The sequence below is a fragment of the Lepidochelys kempii genome, chromosome 23 (genome assembly GCF_965140285.1).
Source record: "Lepidochelys kempii isolate rLepKem1 chromosome 23, rLepKem1.hap1, whole genome shotgun sequence".
NCBI lineage: Eukaryota > Metazoa > Chordata > Testudines > Cheloniidae > Lepidochelys > Lepidochelys kempii.
The window spans coordinates 8,461,802-8,482,893 of NC_136402.1; the positions used below are offsets into that span (position 1 = coordinate 8,461,802).

At 58.3% G+C, this 21,092-nt stretch overlaps 1 protein-coding gene across 2 annotated transcripts in view; it reads left to right on the forward strand.

Annotated features, from left to right (window-relative positions):
• Positions 1 to 1,641: 1,641 nt before the first annotated feature.
• MARK4 (microtubule affinity regulating kinase 4) overlaps positions 1,642 to 21,092 on the forward strand; it is a 60,843-nt gene continuing 41,392 nt past the window's right edge. For both annotated transcript variants that reach the window (XM_073322246.2, XM_073322247.2), the window contains exon 1: positions 1,642 to 2,181. In XM_073322246.2, the coding sequence (XP_073178347.2) occupies positions 2,131 to 2,181 (51 nt within the window). In that variant the 5' untranslated portion in view covers positions 1,642 to 2,130. The remainder of the gene's footprint in view (positions 2,182 to 21,092) is intronic.

Consider the following 21,092-nt stretch of genomic DNA (forward strand, 5'->3'; position numbering starts at 1 on the left):
AGAAGGCGGAGAAGGAGGGAGTGGCTGGGTCTGAGGAGGCTGCTCTGGAAAGATGCTGAACTCCCCCCCCCCTCAGCAGATTGGCATGTCGTGGCACTGCCCTCTGCTGCCAAGTCCCTGCAGTCGGAGCTGCGCCCTGGGGAGGCCATCACGGGGAGGACTGCCTGGTGTTTGCAGCTGGCTGCACTTGGGGTGTGTGCTGTTATGATGCACATCTGTCTGTCTGTCTATCAGCATCTGTCTGTCACCAGACACACCACCCCATCCAGCTACTGCTATCTATGTACTGCCATGTGTCCTGTCTCTAACCATTCTGGTTAGAGCCCGGGATATACTCCGTGCTCATCTATACACCCCGCATCCACCCCCAATTCCCCATCCACCCCTATACACTCCCATCCATCCATCCATCCCTGTACACACCCTTCCATGCATCCATTCATCCCCACCCCTATACACTCCCATCCATCCCTCTACACACCCTTCTATTCATCCATCCATCCATCCTCCGTCCACTCCCACCTCTATACACCCCTCATCCATTCCAAATTCCCCATCCATCCATCCCTGTACACACCCTTCCATCCATCCATCCATCCCCACCCCTATACACTCCCATCATCCATCCATCCATCCCTGTACACACCCTTCTAATCATCCATCAGTCCATCCTCCATCCACCCCCACCTCTATACACCCCCCATCCATTCCCAATTCCCCATCCACCCCTATACACTCCCATGCATCTCCATACACATCCCTCTATCCTCTATCCACCCTCATCTCTATACACCCCCCATCCATCCCCACCTCTATACAACCCCTATCCACCCCATTGCTCCCTCCCTCTCTCCATCCATCCTCCATGCACCCCACCGCTATCCACCCCATCCACCCCCTCCATCCACCCCTCCACCTGATCCATTCACCCACCCCACCCATCCCCCCACCCCATCCACACCCCACCTTATACACCCCTCTACCCCATCCATCCACACACCCCTATACACTCCCTCATCCTTCCCTCTACCCCCATCCATCCACACCCCCACTACTATACAGCCCCATCTACCCACCCCATCCATCACCATCCACCCCATACACCCCCTCCACTCTCCACCCCATCCCGTACACCCCACCCCAAAAACACACCCCCACCCCATCCCTATACACCCCACATCCATCCATCCACCACCCCCATCCACACCCTCATCCCTATACCTCCCATCCCTCCAGCCCATCCACCCCATACACCCCCGTCCATCAATCCACCCATCCCATCCACACGCCGTCCCTATACACCCCCATCCATCCATCCACCCCATGCATGCCCCACCCCTATACACCCTCACGCATCCCTCCACATCCCTATACCCCCCATCCATCCACCCACCCATCTCTATAGCCACACTGTGGACCCACACCCCACTCTGCCCCCCGTAAGCATTCCAGTGCTTTGTACTGCACCGCACTCCGGGTGCCGCGCTGCCCTGCGCCCGGGGGCCCCAGTGGCAAAGGCCGGGGACATGGAGCCCCGTGGGCGCAGGGAGAGGAAGGCGTGTGAGGGGGGGGGCTCCAGCCCCCCATCAACCCTGCGGGGCGCGCCGCCTGCGCCTTTAAGAGGCGGGGGGAGGGGTAGCCCCAGCCCAGCCCCGCTCGCTCCCTGACGTCGGTTCCTTCCCTTTCTCTCGCTGTTTTGCAGCCGCCCCGGCCAGGCGGGGACCCCGCTCGCTCGCCCGCCCCGATGGTGCCGCGCTGCCCGGCCAGGGCCGTTCCCGGCAGCCGCAGCCTGGCGTGAGCCCGCGGCTGGTGAGCGCCCGGCGGGCCCGGAGCAGGAGCGGGATGGCCGGAGCCCGCGGCTGGCGCTAGGGGCTCGGGTCCTATTGCACCAGCCCCCCCCCTCCACCCCCCCGTCTCCAGCATCCTCCCCGCGGGCGGCGCCCCGGAGCCGCGGGGGGTGCGGCCGCCCCTGCCCTTTGTGCGCCGGCGAGGGGCGCACGGAGCCGGGCTCCCCGGGGTGGGACCCACCGGCGCCCGCTGCTGCTGCAGCCCATCCCCCGTCCTGGGCCATGAGCGCCCCCTTCTAGCCGCGGAGCCGCGCGGGTCCCCCCCGGCCAGCCCCCGGGGAAGATGTCTTCGCGCACCGCCCTGGCGTCTGGCAACGAGCGGAACTCGGACGCGGTGAGTCCCGGGGCCTTTGTCCCCAGCGCCCTACGCTGCCCCCGCGGCTCGCTGCCCCTTCCCCTGCCCGGAGCCAGGCCCCGCGGGTGGGGCGGGCAGCGCACAATGGACGGAGCCGCCGGGCAGCGCCGGGGATCGATTCGCCTCCCACCCCCTGGCCCGAGCTCGGCTCGCTGGGGAGCCGGGTGGGGCTGGGGCCGCCCCTGCGCTGGGCTGGCCGGGGAGGGGGCAGATCGTGTGCGCGAGGGAGAGGGGCGGGCTGGGGACGTCTCCCCTGCCGCTGATGTAGGGAGCCGGGGTGGAGCGGGGCCCAGCCCCTGATGTAGGGAGCCGGGGTGGAGCCGGGCCCAGCCCCCGATGCAGAGAAGCGGGGTGGAGCGGGGCCCCAGCTGCGCCCACCTGCAGCATGGTGCTTCTGCAAAGGCTGAGCCAGTGGGCCCTTGCAGGGAGGGCGAGACCAGCACTGGGGCCATTCCCCTAGCCTCGCTGGCTCCCACCCAGCCCACAGCTGGGAGCCAACAGGGTGTGGGGTCCCTGAGCCTGCCCCAGCTGAGGGGAGTTATGCTGGGCTGGGGGCACGGGGGAGCTGGCAGCGTCTGCATCCTGGGTGGGCTGCTAAGGTCAACAATGACATTTGCCTCGGTGACAGGGCAGGGGGCATGTGGTGTCTCCGTGGGAAGGGAGGGGGCTGCCACAAGTGGGGGGGGAGGACTCTGCATCAGCTCGGGCTGGGCCTTAGCCTGCTGCGGCAGGGACACGCCAGGAGGCCTTCGTCGGGTGGGGGGGAAGCAGTGAAGGAGGCTGTGGTTTGGGCCTGACTGTCCCCCTGGGGTGTGGAGCTAGAGGAGAAGGGGAACAACCTCCTAGGGCACGGTGAGACCTGCCAACCGTCAACCACACGCATGCCCATGCATGCCCACTCACCACCCCTCCCTGACACACACACACACATGCCCCCGAGACGCATACTGCACACCTCTTGCACACTGGGAGCTGCAGCCCCCCCAGCCTCACACGCTCCTCACACCCGCAAACACAACACTGCACTGGCATCTTCCTAGGAGCCAGGCGGTCCCTGCCCGTGGACTCCCATGTCCCCCGCCTTGCACCCTGCCTGGGGTGAGGAGAGTCCACGCACGCCGGCGTTCCTGCTGGCACAGTGACATTGCTCCCGGATCACTTGTGTGTCCTTGCCATGGAATCCCCAGAGCCGCTGTGCCATGCACTGGATGTACTTTACAGGGGAAAGTAGTTCCTTAGCAACTAAGGTGGCATTTCCTGGCGCCGCGGGGGTGTGGGCCCCCTCTCTTCCTGGCTCCCTCTGCGGCCTGGCACACCAGTCTCACCCACAGGGTGGCAAATGCAAGGTTTCTCATGGCATTGCCTGCGTGCTTGGCTTGGGTGGCACCAGGATCTCTGGGCAGGGCTGCTTCGTGGCATGGGAGCCCCCTCCTCCTGGCTGAGATGAGCCATGTCCCTCCCCCTGCCAGCCTGGGCCAAGCCATCTGTCTGTGGAGGCTGGTGCTCTGCTCCCACTATGGCCTCTGCTGGATGCTCCCAGCATGCACCTGGCCTGATGTGGGATGCAGATACCCTGGAGCGCGAGTCAATGAGCCTCTCTCCTGCTGCTGCGTATGACGCTGGGCAGCGCTCTCCGAGCCCGGCCTGGGCTGCTGGGGGCCCGATCTCCTGCCGGCCCCCGCTCCTGGCCCTTGTGTGGTGGGACAGTTCAGCCCTGGCAGCAGCCCAGTGCGCCTTGAGACCCAGACATGCTGGGGCACCCGCTGCCTGCCACTATGGCCGCCGGAGGTGGGGGTGGACAGCAAAGCCAACGTGGGCCCCGTGCTGCCGTCAGCCCTCAGGAGGCAACCTGCTCTGGGGAGATGGCTCTTGGGCCCTGCTAGTCAAAGAGCTGGGTAACTAGCTTGGTCCCATTGCACCCAGCAAATGGCAGTGAAGTGGCTCTCTTGCATGCGGGAAACTGAGGCATAGAGGGGCAGTGATTCAGGGTCAGAGCTGGGGATAGGAGTCCTGACACTCTGTCTCCCCCTGCTGTAGCCCTCTAGCCCCCACTCTCCTCCCAGAGCCAGGGATCGAACCCAGGTGTCTTGACTCCTCCGAGTCCCAGCCCCCCCTGCTCTAGCCGCCAGACACCACTCCCCTTAGAACTCCTGGGTTCTGTTCCCAGCTCTGTGACCCCCAGCTCCACCCCACTAGATCCCACTCCCTCTGCAGAGCTGGGGCCAGAACACAGGAGTCCTGGCTCACAGCCCTCCTCCCCCCAAAAAAGCTTTGACTACATCCTTCACTCCTGGGCTGGGCCATTTTGCATCACCAGCAAACTCTGGCATGGAGTGAGCCGGAGTCCCTAAGTCCCTTCCCCCCACCAGTGACCCCACCCGGCTCCCTGTCCCTGGGAGATGGAGCAGCTCGTCCTCCTTTGGGGAAGTGGCTTTCTGAGATTGTGACAACCTCGGTCATTTCTCTTCCTCCCCCTACCTGTCCCCTGCCCAGCCAGGTGTCAGGGCAGCGAGGGGGTTCCCTCCAGGAAATGCCCTCGCCCAGCCCCCTCTGAGCACACAGCCCTGCTGAAAAGCCAGCTCCATGGCCTGAGGACTCCAGACCCGCTGCCTTGGCGACCCAAGGCCCTGTGCTCCCCTGCGGGGGTGGGGGTGGGGGCTGGTGCTGCAGCAGCCTCCCCAGGGCCCTGGCTGCTGCTGCTAGCCAGGCATCAACCCAGAGCACTGGGCTCCCTCCACCCCACTGAAGCTTAGGGGTCAGCACCATGCAGCATCCAGCCCCTCCCTGGGGGCTGAGCAAGCCCCACCTCAGGCCTTGGGAGTGCCCTGTCCTGAAGAGCTCTCAGAAGAGGGATTTCCCAGCCGGGGGCAGACCCTGCCCCCACTGGCGCCTGAGTCTTCCCTCCTCCTTCTCCTTTTGGTCCCATTCCCCCAGTCGTAGAAATATTGGGCTGGAAGGGACCTCAAGAAGTCATCAACTCCAGCCCCTGCACTGAGGCTGGACCAAGTCACCCTAGACCACCCTGCCAGGACTTTCTCCCTCCCATGGTGGGGATTTCCATCACCTCCCTACACAACCTAGTCCAGGGCCAGAGATTAACTCCCCTTCCACAGTAGGAAGGTTTGACCTATTCTCAAACCTAGGGCCCCCTTGCTGCAGTGTAAGCCCCGTTACTTGTCCTGCCTTCAGTGGACATGGAGAACAGTCTATCTCCATCCCCTTTATAAGAGCCCTGAATGTATTTGACGTCTGTTCTCAGCGCCTTCTCAGGATTAGACACACCCAGTTTTTTACCTGTCCTCACTGCTCAGGTTCTCTAAACTTTTGATCATTTTTGTTGCTCTGTGGACTCTCTCCAGTTTGTCCCTGTCTTTCCTAAAGTGCAGAGCCCAGAACTGGACCCAGCTGTCCAGCTGAACCCTCCCCAGGGCCGAGCAGAGCGGAACAGTTACTTCTTGTGTCTTACCTATGTCACTCCTGGTAATGCACCCAGAATGAGATTGGCCTTTTCACAACTGCATCCCATTGTTGACTCATATTCAGTTAGTGATCCACTAGAACCCGGATCCTGTCCAGCAGCTCTGCCACCTAGCCAGCCAGGCCCCACTTTGTACTTGGGCGTTTGATTTTTCCTTCCTAAGGGAAGTATTTTGCAGCTGTCTTTAATAAACTTCAGAATTCAGACCAATTCTCCAGTTGGCCAAGGTTGCTTTGAATTCTGATCCTGGCCTCCCAAGTGCTTCCTGCCCTCCCAGCTGGGTGGCCTCTGCAGAGTTTATAACCATTCGCTCCACACCATTATCCAAGTCATCCCTGAAAATATGGACTGACCCTGTGGGTCCCCACTAGAGACCACTGCCCAGTGAGCCTGCTCTCTGTGTTTGGTCTTTCACCCAGTTGGGCAGCCACTGGACAGTAATTTCATCTAGACCACTGTGCCCATGACAGGGTTCTCAGCCTGGGGTCCATGGAGTCCCGCAGGCCGTGCCTAAGATCTGCACTTCCATTGGAAATCTTTTAGTGGTGTGCAAATGAAAAGAGGTTGAAAACCACTGGCTTATGAGACTGGGTCAAATGTCACTTCTACTGTCCCCCCCGGCTACTAGGCCAACAAGCCTGTCAGAGAAGGAAATTAGGTTGGTCTTGCTTAGCTTGAGCACAGGAGTGACTCTTCGCCTGATGTGCCAGGCTCACATGGCTGCTGCAGGAATGAGAGTGGTGATGGAATGCCCTGCAGTGATGCAGGAGGTGCCTAGCTGGAGAGCGGCCCAGCAAGGCCATGGCATCCCTAGCGCCCTTGCAGGGGGCGATCTGGGCCCTAAAGGCCTTCCCAAGCAGTCTCTGTCCAGGTCAAAGGGAGAGGAAGCTCCTGTGGGACGCTGTGGGCTTGGTGCCGAGGGCATTGGGTACCTCACTCCCCTTGCTGACATCTTGCCACCGTGAAGGCAGTGAGGTGGGCAAGGCACAAACCCTGTTCTTCCCTGCTAGGGGGCCATGCCCTCTCTGGGATGTGGCTCCGTGCTGCCACTCCACACTTGGCCCCTGCACCATTGACATGATGCCTGGCACAGCCCCAGGGCCTCAGCTGCCCTTGTGGTGGGACACGGGTCACTGCACAGCAATTCCAGTGCATTATGTATGGACTCAGGCCACTTGGGGTGCTGGGGTCCCCCTCCCCCTGCCTGAGAGGGTGTGCTTGGCATCCCAGAATGCACTGCTGCCTGCCTCCCATGGGAAGGGAGAAGAGGTGAAGGGGTACCGGTTCCTGCGTTGATGCGTCACTGCCCACCCGCCAAGGGTCAGGGACTGGGCCCGGAGCCCTTGCTCCCATCACCCTCCTCCTGGGCTCCAGGTCCCACAAGTGGGTGCGGCCGGTGCACCCTAGGGACTGGCTGGGTGATACTGCCGCCCTGGGCTATTTCTGCAGCTCATGCCACCAGTGAAATGGAGCAGGGCATCTGTCTAGTTCCCAGTGTGGTTTTCTGACCATGTCACCAATGGGTTTGGTACCGTTGGGCATCTCTGCCTTAACTGGCCTGGCAGACTGCAGGCCTCCGGAGAGCTGTGTGGCTGGGGGAACCAGGATAGGCATAGCAGGGAGCTATGGGAAGGAGTTAAGGCAGCAGTCCCCAGCCTTTCTGTTGCAATAGCGTATTCATGTTCCCAGAAGAGCGTGGTGGCCGCCGGACAACCAGCTGCCGAAATGCCGCCGAGAAGAGGCGGCATTTCGGCGGCGACGCTTCTTGCTTCTGGGCGGGGTGTCCGGTGGCTGCGCTCCCTTGTCACTAGGTGGGTGCACATAAATGCCCCGGCAGGCGCCATGGCGCCCACGGGCACTGCGTTGGGGACCACTGGGTTAAGAGGTACTGGCAGAGCTGGGGGTGGGGTGGATTCCAAGGCTGGGATAGCAGGGGGCTGCAGGTCGGGATTGAGGGGCATAAGGGGAGCTGTGGGGCTCAGTGGTCCAGGGCTGGGAGATTGTTCAGGCCAGCCAGGAGGCTCCTGAGTGGCTGCTGTGGGTTGCGGGGCTGGGATGCTGCCAGGTCAGAGCAGGCCCCAAGGCCAAACTCTTCAGGAAGTAGCCAGTGAGTGAGGGGCTGTTTGTGGGGTGGGCATAAGGGGCCTGGGGCCCTGCCTTCAGCAGGGCTGTGGGGCTCCCAGAAACGGAGCCACCAAAGTCCATTAACACTTCTACAAACCCTGGCCTGAGGCTCTGTGGCTGGGCCCTGGCCCATGAGCACCCCCTGCTGGAGGCCTGGGGTGGGACCAGCCCTGCTGCTGCAGCGGAGGTAGTCGGAGTGGGGGGGACACGCTGCTGCGACCGAGGGGAGGTGCTGCCTGTGAGAACAGCCCACAGCACGCGGCTTGCGGGGCACAGCACAGTGTGTGCCCTCTGAGCCCCACGTGCCTGGGTCAATCCCCCGGCTCCCTGGGGCAGTGGGAGCAGACCATGCCCTGCTGTGAGCCCTGCCCCCGCTTGTCTGCTGCCCAGACTCTGGGCTCCTCCTGCCATTGGCATGGTGCCTGTCTTTCCTGTTTAAAGAGCTGACACTCCCATTGTAATGTCTGGGCCTGGCACCCCCCCCCAGCTGTGCATTGCCCCCCACCCCCAGTTGCTTTTGGACCATGTCAGCCAGCAGGCCCTAACTAGCAGGGCCTGGAGCCCCGGGGCAGGGGAGGGTGCTGTGTTTACACGTGTTGGCTGCTCGCTTCCACCTGGTTAAATACCATCTGGGCGTTGCTAGTCAGGGCGCGCTGCTGATGCCACCTGAAAGGGCACTGCTGCCCCAGCCTTGGCAGCTAGGAAGGCCCCAGGTATGGCTGGGAAACACGTGCTGCCAGGTGACCTCCCCAGCCCCAGGGCAGTGGAGTTTCAGAAGGGGTGCCCGAAGGGAATGGGCTGCATGGGACTGCAGGGACCGCCGTAGCTACACCTGAGTCTCGGTGCCCATGCTGCCACCACACCGCCCAGGGAAGAGAGAAGCTATTCTGCGATGCCCCCGGCTGGTCCAGCCCGACACGCCTGCCTCTGCATGCCTAGCACAGTGGGCGGGTGGCAGGCTAGGGGTGGGGCGATCTCCCTGCCAGCGCGTGTCTACCGGTTCTGGCACTTGCAGCTCCTGGCCCTTCGGTGCCGCCTGGGTTGGGTGCTCCCTGTCCTAGGGCATGGGTGGAGGGGATGGGTTAGATTGGCATCAGCCCAGCTCAGCTCACGGCTCGGCTCGCTGGGCCCCAGCCAGACGCTCTGCACGAGGGCCGTGTGGGCGTCTGAGCGGCCGGATCCAAGGCCAACGATCCTGCAGCCTCCCATCTCCTTATCCCATCCTGAGCCGGCCAGTGTGTTGGGAATGAGCCTCCGAAAGCTCAGCCTGCTGGCCGGGGCTCCATTCTCTTGCAGCCCGGCTGGGGCCTGGCTCGCCGGCACTCAGTGACCCCATTGCCTGGGCCAAAAGTCGGCACCCCCTCCATGGCTTCTGCAGCAGGGCAGGGCACGTTACGGCTGCGCTGTACGTGGGGCTGTCCTCGGGGCACATCAAGCTCTGCGCTTAAAGCCGGCACTCGACCCACCGGTTCCGCACGGCACGGCCTCCCTTGCACACTGGGTGAACTCGGAGAAGTGCCACTAAATCCGTTAATTAGCTGGTGAGCTTAAATTAATTTTGAAAGGGGCCTTTTAGGAAGCTTCGCCCCTGGGATCCGGAAGAGATTGCAGACGTGGAGAGACCGCTCAGGCGCCCCTGGTTGGGAGAGCTCGTGGGAGCCTGGGCTGGGGGGCAGTGGGGACTTTTATGGTCGTTTCCCCGATGCTCTTCACACTGCGGGGGGGGTCTCCTTCCGCAGGGCCTGGCTGGGGGGGGGGTGGGATGTGTGTTTCCCCCAGGAGAGCTGCCCTCTCTCCCTTGTCCTCGCTTGTCCCCAGCTGTGTGGCTAGTGTGGGGAGGGCTGCTCTCGCCTGCTGGTCTGAGGGGAGCGAGAAAAGGGGAGTGCAGGTGGCACCAGCAATCAGGGGCGTTTACATGAGATGCTAGGCTCTGGCCTTGTTGGCAGGCTCCTGCCGGGCATCCCGGCAGAGCAGCAGATAAGAGGGCTCACCCCAGCCCCTAACACGAGGGGGGTTAAGGCTGACCTGAACCCCGAATGCCCTCGCTGCCTTGGCTAGGGACAGCTGCAGCATCCTGTGGTGCAGGCGACCCCCAGGACTGGTCCGGCTCTAGGCCCGAACGCCTGCCGAGCAGGGCTTGCTCTGGGGCTGATGGGGAGGGGAGGCCTTCCTCAGAGGCGCAGCAGGTGTTGGAGGCCGAATCTAGGCTAGCGGGCCCCAGCTCTGGCTGGCAAGATGGCGGGGTGCTTGCCGAGCTAGCCAGGAGGCAGCTGGGAGTGGGCAGAGGGGGTTGGGTTACCCTCCCTGGGCAGGGCAGTGTTGCTGCCTTCTTGGGGAGGAGCCGGGGGGCTGCATTCTCAGGAGAGCCGAGCGACTGATCTCTGAGCTGTTGCAGAGTTATCTGGGGAGGGTTGGCCCCCCAGCTTTGTCATGGGGGTTTCCATGGCACCAGTGCTGGGATGGGGACCCTGAAATACTGCCTATGCGTTGGGGATTTGGCATCCGTGGCGCCAGGATGGGGGGTTGCTGGCTCTGGGATGGGGGGGATTCCCACGGCGCTGGCTCTGGGATGGGGAGGCACCGAGATTGGAGAGGTTCACGTGACACTGGCTCTGGGATGGGGGGGACCAAGATTGGAGGGATTCCCGTGGCGCTGGCTCTGGGATCGGGGGTGTGTGTGCCAAGATGGGAGGGGTTCCTGCGGCGCTGGCTCCAGGATGGGGGGTCCTGCGGCTCCGGAATGGGGCATACCAGCTTTCTCAGTATCGCCACCCCCGCACGTGAGAGCCATGCCAAGCAACCGTGTCTTTCCCTTGCTGCACCAGGCTGGAGCAGCTGGGGCTGGAGGCCTCAGTTTACCCATCGGAGGGTGGCAGGGCAGGCAAACTCCCCTCCCCAGCTGCCTGTTGGCCCTGGGGTCCAGCTCCATGCTAGCCTTGGGGCGTGGGGCTGCGGGGGAGGAGACAGTGCTGGCAGTGAAGCCCACCTGGAGATGGGGGGCAGGCTAGAGCCCCACCCTGCTGCTCTGCCCCCCCCCCCAGTGGCATGTAGCCATCTGCGTGCTGCGTGGCAGCCCCGGGCTTTGCTGGGCCGTTGCTCACTCTTGTCTCAGCATGTCCAGGCCCAGCCAACTGCTGAGCGCAAAACACCCAGGCTGCTGCCAGTGTCGTTGGCTCTCTCTGAGGGGCACGCTGGCTGCTCCTGGCAAACTTGGGCCCCATGAGCGCTACCCCCTCCCCTCCGCTCCTGTGTGGGTCTGGGGACTCCCAGCTGCCCCGGCCTGGTGTGGTCCTGATTCAGCCCCTCCCTCTTCCCCGTGGGAGTCCCATAGCCCATGGCAGGAGGCACCAGCACCAGAGCTGAGCACCAGGGCGGACTGCGGTGAAGGCCCTGCTCAGAGGCTGCTGTTAGGCCAATCCAGGCTGAGATCCAGCTCCCAGGGCTGGCTGGGGCGTCAGCACAGATGCCAGCCCATTCCATGGCACCGGGGCAGCAGACAACAGTAACTCGTTCTGGCCCTGGGGCTGGCTCAGCCCAGCTCTGTCTGGCGGGGCACAGGCCTGGCACAGCCATGCTCTTTGCACATGGGCCCAAGTAGGACAGACACTCTGACACCACTCGCCTGGCTGAATCACAGGCTGGGGCTGGAGGTGGCTGGCCACTGCTCACTTGGACTTGGCTGGTTGGCACCAGTGCCCCCTGCTAGCACGGGCTCTCCTGGCTCCATGGGCCAGATCTCAGACCCACGCCCACATGAGCTGCACTTCAGGGCTGGGGTCAGGTCTGCATGCAGTGGCCCTTGACTCACTAGCTCCTCCTAGGCGGGAATGGTCTCTCCTGGAGATGGACGGACGGACAAAGCATGATCCCTGTGCCCAGCCCCTGACCACTTCATAGAGCCATAGGCTTCAATGCCAGAAGGGATTATCATGTTCTTCTTGGAGTGCTGGTCCTTATCTGAATTCCGTGAAGGGTTATACGCAAGCGCCATGTGCCCGGAGCCAGAGAATTTGGAAGTAGTAGCATCCATTGGTCCGCGCATGCATCTTTGCTCCACCTCATGGTTTCATCCGAGGTGATAAAGGGTGGGGCGGACCGACCACGCCCTCAGTTCCATCTCACCGCCGCGTGGTCTGGGTCGGAGCCTCTCGTCTCATCTCTCACTTAACTAAAAAGTCTTTCTTTGTGTATGTGTGCATAGTTAATTTGCTGTTTTTACTGTAGTTTTAGTCGTAGTTGTTTTAGGATTTTAAGGACTTTGGGATGCCATTTATACCGGTCCCGCCCCCCCCTCCCCCAAGCACCCAGGCCTGGGTACTGGGTTATGCAGAAGATGCAGGGGTTCAAGATCTGCACCTACTGCCTGGCTCATTCTCGGTCAGTGACGAGGCAGCGCTGCCCTTGCTGCTTGTCCAAAGCCCACATTGCTTCCAGGTGCCATATCCACCTCTCCTTCCCAAGCTGTACCCGGGCAGGTTGGGCTCTCCGCCTCAAGAACCACCTTATGGAGGTTGCCCTGAGGCTGCAGTCAGGTCCAGGCCTGGGATTCCCCCCCGCCCCCCAGTACATCAGCCTGAGAAACCCAGGAGTGCGCCTCCTGCCACGGAGACCCAGTGCGGTTCGGCCGGGACCAGTGCTATGGACCCATGCTGGGGCCTAGTCGTGAGGCTGGGAAGCATGCGCGTAAGCATGGCAGGGAATCTTCGTCCAGGCCCAAGAAAGAACGCGCCTTCCACGAGTTCCAGCCACAGGGAAGCGGCTTGTTCCAAGACTCACAAGCACAAGAAGTCACAGAGAGTGTCGGATCTGCCAGTTCTATCCACCGAGCCACATACGCCTTCCAGGTTGGCACCTGCGGAGTCAAGGGAACCTTCGGTTCCAAGGCAGTGCTCCGTTCTGGCTCTGGTTCCGACTGGATCACGTACCGCTGATGCTGGGGAGGCTAGAGTCAGCACTCGGGCCTCAGGAACTCTTTGCTTTGGAGGAGGCGAGATGTCCACATCTTCCATTTCAGCCGGTGCCTGGGGATGTACCCTCTCCTACCCTGGACTTACCTTCTTCGGGTTTTGTTTCCCCTATGGCTTATACAGTTCCTCCGGTATCACCATCCGACTTCTCAGCGATGGAGGATTCAGATAGAGGGCAGGGACTGCTCCTCCCCTACCGTCGATATGAATAGCCGAAGGCTCCACCAACTCTGTGGCAATACCCTCTGTTTCCCCAAGAAAGGAGCCTCTGGTGCCCAGTTCCTTGGGGCCCTCCGCACCATCCGACGGATCCATCTCCTTGGCCATACTGAGGGTCCTGGCCTCCGTATCCACCTCTGGAACCTTCCCATTCAGCAAGGGAAGAGTCGCCCATCTCTTCTCTCCAGCCAGGGGTGCTGGAACAGTTTTTACAGTGGGGGTGCTGAGAGCCATTGAACCAAACTGTAAACCCTGGATATGATGGGAACCACTTCAAGCCTGGGCGTGCTGCAGCCCCCCCCCCCCCTGCACCCATAGGTCCAGCAGCTACGGCTCCAGCTGTTACTGAGTAGGCGTTCGGAACCGGTGTTGGAGGATGAGCCACTCAGCCTGGCTCCAACAGTACTTCAGGAACAGGAGCAGTTCCCTTCGTCCTCTCCAGACACCGCTGTGTCTTCAGTTCCCTCCTCACTCCCGGCTGACAACCAGTTCGAGGACCGGTTACGCAGAGTGTCTGAGGCCCTCCCCATTCCACCAAAGGAGGTACAGGACAAACAACACCACCTTCTTGACACCTTCCATGCCTGGTACCAGCCAGCGTGCCTCTACTGATCCATGATGCCATTTTCCAACCAATTCGAGCTGTCTGGCACACTCCAGCCGCTTGTGTACCCACCCCCAAGGGGGCAGAGAAGAGGTACTATGTACTGGTGAAGAGGTCTGAGTTTCTGTTTTCGCACCCCACCACCCAATTCCCTCGTGATACAAGCAGTGATGGAGCAGGCCAGGCAAGAACACCGCACTCCCCCCAGCAGACAAGGAGGGTAAGTGACTGGACCTCTTGGGTCGCAAAGTCTTCTCGTCCAGCCTTCAATTCCGGATTTCCAATTACCTGGCAATATTTGCTAAATGTGACTTTATAACTTATGGCAAGTTGGTGGACTTTGCAGACAAGCTTCCCAGGAGGCTTCTGCCTGCTTTCAGACTATCTTAGAGCAGTGGTTCTCAGCCAGGGGTATGTGTACCCCTGGGGGTATGCAGAAATCTTCCATGGGGTACATCAACTCATCTAGATATTTGCCTAGCTTTACAACAGGCTACATAGCAAAGTCAGTACAAACTAAAATTTCATACAATGACTTGTTTATACTGCTCTATATACGATATACTGAAATGTAAGTCCAATATTTATATTCCAATCGATTAATTTTATAATTATATAGTAAAAATGAGAAAGCTGACAATTTTTCAGAAACAGTGTGCTGAGACACTTTTGTATTTTTATGTCTGATTTTTGTAAGCAAAGTAGTTTTCAAGTGAGGTGAAACTTGGGGTACACAAGACAGATCAGCCTCCTCAAAGGGGGACAGTAGCCTGGAAAGGTTGAGAACCACTGTCTTAGAGGAGGACAGATTCATTGGGAGGGTGACATTCCAGGCCTCGGTGGATGTGGCAGACACCTCTTCGTGCACAGTGGCTATGGGGACGTCAGGAGGAGGAATACCTCAGAGGATCTCCCTTTTGATGAATCTCATCTCTTCAGCTAGAAAACCGACAATTCCCTCCACTCCCTCAAGGATTCCAGAGTCACACTACGATCGTTGGATATTTACATACTAGCACCCAAGCACGAGTTCTTCCACCTGCTGCCAAGGATTCAGAACACCTCAGTTCTTCCATCAACGGCCGATGAGCCTCCTCGCACATGACAGAAGACCCAACGGCCCCATTCTCCAGGCTCCCCATCACAGCCTTCCACATCTCATGCTCAGCCTTCGCAAAAGCGATATTTTGGAGGGCACCAAGAGAGCTGCCTCCCACCGTGCACCTGACCCACCCCGTCTGGGGAGCGCCTAGCACTCCTTTTACCAGCTTGGTGTGCGATAGCAAAGGACAAGTAGGTCCTGGATGTCATTTGACATGGCTGTACAATCGAGTTCATGATGCTACCTCACCCGCGCCCCCACCTCAGGGACCACTCTCACGGCAGCATCCTCGCCCGAGAGGTGGATTCCGTACCGCAGAGGGGAGCGGTAGAACCTGTTCCGATGACTTCTTAGGGCGCAGGATTCTATTCCACGTATTTCCTCGTACCCAAGAAGAATGGCGGATGGAGACCAGTTGTGGACCTGCGTCTTCTCAATCAGTTACTACACGAGCCCAGGTTTCATATACTCACCTTAGCAGCCATCATACCGTCGCTGGAAAAAGGCCAGTGGTTTACGGTTCTCAATATGCAGCATGCCCATTTTCATATAGACCTCCACCCAACCCACAGAAGGTTCCCGAGGTTTGTTGTAGGCCATCGACACTTCCAATTCAGGGTCTTACCATTTGGACTTATCACTGTTCTGTGGGTTTTTGGTTTTTTTTGTAGTGGAGACCCACCTCCAATGTCAGGGGGCCCTGCCTCGACGATTGGCTGCTAGCAGCGGCATGCAAAAGGGAAGCTCGAGCCTCAACCTCCATGCTGCTCAGACTCCTCCCTTCCCTTAGGGTGAGCGTTAACATTGAAAAATCGACTTTGGATCCCACACAGTCACTAGAATTCATAGGAGCCCGCATGATGCAATCTCAGCACAAGCCTACCTACCAAGAGCTGATTGCCAAGGTGGTCACCAGTCCTTCTGTTGCCGTCCAGACTTGCCTTTCCCTCCTTGGCCATGTGGTGGCTTGCATGTCCGTCACCGCCTTCGCTCATCTTTGCCTTCGCTGACTCTAGCTGTGGCTCCAAAGGGTCTATTCTCCCTTGCTACATACCATGGGCCTCTTGTTGACATTCCCCCTCCCCCCGCCCCCAGAGTTACTCTTCTCCCTCCACTGGTGGATGGACCTGGGTCACTCTGCACCGGGAAACCCTTCCTTCCATCCTTTCAGAGCACAATTCGCCATCGTCATGGATTCGCCAGATGAGGCATCCACATGGGCGAACATGTGACATGGGAGTTGGGCTGCTTGGGAATCCAGGATGCTCATCAACATCCTGGAGCTTCGGGCGATGTGAAGGGCGTGCCGCGTATTTCTCGCCTCCGTTTGCTCCCGTCATGTTCTTGTCATGTCAGAAGTGACATGTCACCACCATTTATTACATCCACAAACAAGGGGCCCGTGGCACCAGCGCTCTGTGTGGAAGTGGTTTGTCTATGGGACTGGTGCATCGCCTACTAGATCCTGTTGTCAGCAGCCTGTCTTCCCAAGACTCAGAACGTGATTGCGGACTCTCTGAGCAGGAAATTCATGGCCGAACACAAATGGGCACTGCACAACACTTGAGCCAGCGACATTGTCGCCCGATGGGAGACTCCAACCAGGGACCTCTTTGCCTCCCACACCAACAGCAGATGCACCCCGTACTGCTCCAGAGTGGGCCTCCGCGACCATTCCCAAGGTGATGCCCTCGTCCTCTGCCAGTTGGACCAGACCCCGTACAACTTTGCCCCACAACTGCTCCTGACTCACATCCTCCACAAGATCAGGTGGGAGAGGGCCACAGTTATTCTAATTGCCCCATTTTGGCTTCGCCAGTTCTGGTTTCTCCTGCTCCACATGTCAGCGTGTCCCCCACCCGCACTTCCACTGCCAATGTTCCCGGAACTGCTCGCACAACACAGCGATAGGATCAGGCATCCCAATCCACAGACACTCCCCCTAAAAGCTTGGTTTTCGGGTGGGCATCTTCACAAGAATGGGACTGTTCGTCGGCAGGGCACGACATCCTTTCTAGTAGCAGGAAAGAGGCCATGAGGCTCCTATCAGGCCAAGTGGAAGCGTTTCCCCTCAAGGGCCCGGCAGAGGGGTTTTTCCCCTGAGGATGTGGATGTTCCCCTTCTTCTGGACTGCCCTCTGTCCCTGAAGGCATCGGGCAACTCCATCTGTGCCTTCCATCCCCTGTGGAGGGGCAGTATGTCTTTATGTACCCCTTGACTGGCAGGTCTTGGAAATGCTTCCTTCGGACCTGTCCACCTGTTCAACCTATCACCCCCCAGTGGGATCTCACCCTCGTCCTCTCACCCTCAGTGAAATCACCCTTCAAACCTCTGGCCTCCTGCTCCCTGTCTCTCCTTTCCATGAAGGCTGCCTTCCTGGTAGTTATTACTACCCATCTCACGGTAGGCAAACTGGGGGCCATGACAGCGGATCCCACGTTCCTTAAGGACAAGGTTTCTCTGTGTCTGCACCCAAGTTTCTGCCAAAGGTTGTATCCTGTTTTCATGTCAACCAGCCCGTACGCTTACCTGCCATCTTTCCAAAGCCTCGCGCCTCGGCAGAGGAGCGGCACCTTCACTCTCTTGACCATTCAGCAAGTCCCCTAGATTGTTTATGGCGATAGCTGACAGGATTAAGGGGCAGGCGATCTCCACACAGAGGATCTCTAAGTGGGTTTCGGCGCACATTACCCTCTGCTATTGGCTGTCAGGACTGTCTCTGCCCCTTGGGGCACGAGCCCATTCCACAAGAGCACAAGCATCGGCTACGGCCACGTTTCACGACATGCCGCTTACAGACATGTGGGGCGGCCCCGTGGAGCTCGGTACGAACCTTCTCTTCTCATTACACCTTGGTGTGCGACCCTGCAACGGATGCCTCGTTCGGCACAGCTGTTCTCCATTCCACAGTTCTGTCCTCTTCCTCGCACCCTCCTCCTGACTGGGTGCTGCTTGTTAATCACCCTCAAGGGAACACAATAGAGACAGTCACTTGAAGGAGGAGGAGGTTACTTACCTGTAACTGGAGCTTCTTCGAGAGGTGTGGTCCCTATCTAATTCCAGTCCCACCCTCCTTCCCCTCTGCTGCGGGTCTGTGCCATTTGCAGTGGAGAAGGAACTGAGGGCACAGTCAGTCCACCCTGCCCTTTATCGCCTCAAACTAAACCATGAGGCTGAGCAAAGGCACATGTGCGGACCAATGGGTGCTACTGCTTCCAAAATCTCCAGCCCTGACACAGGGCGCATGTGTATAACCTTCAGTGGAATTCAGATAGGGACCACACATCTCAAAGATCCTCCAGTTACTGGTATGTAACCTCCTCTTCTTCATCTAGTCTGACCTCCTGCACATCACAGGCCACAGAACCTCCCCCACCCACCCTGTAATAGACCCAGAACCTCTGGCTGAGTTACTGAAGTCCTCAAATCTTGATTTAAAGACTTCAAGTTACAGAGAATCCACCATTTACATTTGTTTAAACCTGCAAATGACCCATGCCCCATGCTGCAGAGGAAGATGAAAAACCCACAGAGTCTCTACCAATCTGACCTGGGAGAAAATTCCTTCCTGACCCCAGATACATCAATCAGTGGACCCTGAGCATGTTCGCATGAGCCAGACACCTGGGAAAGACTTCTCTGTAGTAACTCAGAGCCCTCCCCATCTCTGGCTATTGGGGATATTTGCTACCAGCAGTCACAGATGGGCCACATGGCATTGTAGGCAGTCTAACCAACCATCCCCTCCATAATCTTACCAAGCTCAGTCTTGAAGCCAAGTAGGACTTTTGCCCTGCACTGCTCCCCTTGGAAGGCTGCTCGAGAACTTCACTTCTCTGACGGTTAGAAACCTTTGTCTAATTTCAAGCCTAAACTTGTTGATGGCCAGTTTGTATCCATTTGTTCTTGTGTCCGTATTGGCCCTTAACTTAAATAACTCCTCTCCCTCCCTCTATTTATCGCTCAGATGTGTTTATAGTGAGGAATCACGTCACCCCTCAGCCTTCGTTTGGTTAGGCTAAACAAGGCAAGCCTTCTCTCACAAGGTAGGTTTTCCGTTCCTCGGATCATCCTAGTAGCCCTTCTCTGCACCTGTTCACATTTGAATTCATCTTTCTTGAACATGGGACTCCAGAACTACACAGAGTATTCCTGATAAGGTCTCACCAGTGCCTCGTATAATGGTACTAACACTTCCCTGTCTCTACTGGAAATACCTCACCTGATGCATCCTAGGATTGTGTTAGCCTTTTTCACAGCCGCATCATACATAGTCCTCCTGGGATTAACCAATACACCCAGGTCTTTCTCCTCCTGTGTCACTTCCAACTGGTAAGTCCCCAGTTTATAGCAAAAATTCTTGTTGTTAGTCCCTAAGTACATGACCTTGCACTTTGCACTATTCAATAATATCCCATTTCTATTATTCCAGTTTTCAATGTCATCAAGATCTTCTTGTGCGATATTCCGCTCCTCCTCTGTGCTGGCAATACCTCCCTTCTGCCCAGAGCCCATGGCCCTGGGCACTGCCTTGGCTCATGCCCCTGAGTCTTAGAATCATAGGACTGGCAGAGACCTCAAGAGGTCATCTAGTCCGGTCCCCTGCACTCGTGGCAGGACTGAGTATTATCTAGACCGTCCCTGTCAGGTGTTTGTCTAACCTGCTCCTAAAAACCTCCAGTGACTGAAATTCCACAACCTCCCTAGGTAATTTATTCCAGTGCTTAACCACCCTGACAGGAAGCTTTCCTAATGTCCAACCTAAACCGCCCTGGCTGCAATTTAAGCCCATTGCTTCTTGTCCTGTCCTCAGAAGTTAGAGAACAATTTTTCCCCCTCCTCCTTGTAACAAGCCTTTTATGTACTTGAAACCTGTTATCATGTCCCCTCTCAGCCTTCTCTTCTCCAGACTGAAAGAATTGGGTTTGTTCAATCTTCCCTCGTCGGTCATGTTCTCTAGACCTTTCATCATTTTCATTTCTCTGCCCTGTCCCAGGGCAGGTGGGAAGGAGGCGAGGGCCAATGTTGTGTCATTTAGTGGCCTCAAGTGTGTTGCTGCAGGATGAACGCCAGCCGTAGCACTGGTTTCAGAGTAACAGCCGTGTTAGTCTGTATTCGCAAAACGAAAAGGAGGACTTGTGGCACCTTAGAGACTAACCAATTTATTTGAGCATAAGCTTTCGTGAGCTACAGCTCGCTTCAGCGGATGCATACCGTGGAAAATACCGAAGATGTTTTTATACACACAAACCATGAAAAAATGGATGTTTATCACTACAAAAGGTTTTCTCTCCCCCCACCCTACTCTCCTGCTGGTAATAGCTTATCTAAAGTGATCACTCTCCTTACAATGTGTATGATAATCAAGGTGGGCCATTTCCAGCACAAATCCAGGGTTTAACAAGAACGTCTGGGGGGGGGGGGGGAAATAAACAAGGGGAAATAGGTTACTTTTTATAAGAACTCAACCTTTCCCAGTCTCTATTCAAGCCTAAGTTAATTGTATCCAATTTGCAAATTAATTCCAATTCAGCAGTCTCTTGTTGGAGTCTGTTTTCGAAGTTTTTTTGTTGAAGGATAGTCACTTTGAGATCAGAAATCGAGTGACCAGAGAGATTGAAGTGTTCTCCGACTGGTTTTTGAATGTTATAATTCTTGACATCTGATTACCAGCAGGAAAGTAGGGTGGGGGGAGAGAAAACCTTTTGTAGTGATAAACACACATTTTTTCATGGTTTGTGTGTATAAAAACATCTTCTGTATTTTCCACAGTATGCATCCGATGAAGTGAGCTGTAGCTCACGAAAGCTTATGCTCAAATAAATTGGTTAGTCTCTAAGCCATGCTTAGGCCATGCTGCTGGTCAGCGCAGTGGGGCCATTGAGGTTCCAGATGCCAGGCTGAGGCTGGAAGGGAGAAGCCTGAGGCCGTGCTGGGGCCATGATGCCCCCTGTGCCAGCAGGTTTGGGCTTGTGGAGTTCAGAAGGGGAGTCCCTGGGGAGCAGGACCCTATCACTCTCCAGGCCTGGGTGTCAGGGGAGGGCAGCCTGGCCTGCCCTGCAGGGGGCCCAGCCATTGTGAGGCTCAGGGCCTGTGGATGGCAGCTATGAGGCGCTGGGCATCTCACCTTGCCAGGCCTGCGTGCTCTGTGGGCTGGGGCCAGGCTGCCCCGGGAGTCTCCTGCAGTGCGGAGGGCTCCGTAGGGGCCAGGCCCTGCAGGCGAACACCTGGGCTCACTGTGTGACCTCGAGCCCAGCCCGCAGGGGGGCCACTCGCTCAGCTGGGGTAGAACCAGACGCCGGGGCTTCCTGGCTCCCGTGAACCGAGCAGGGGAGCGGGGCCCTGGGGTGGCCTGCCGGGGAGCCTTGGGCTGGGAGCCCCTGGTGTACTGAGCCC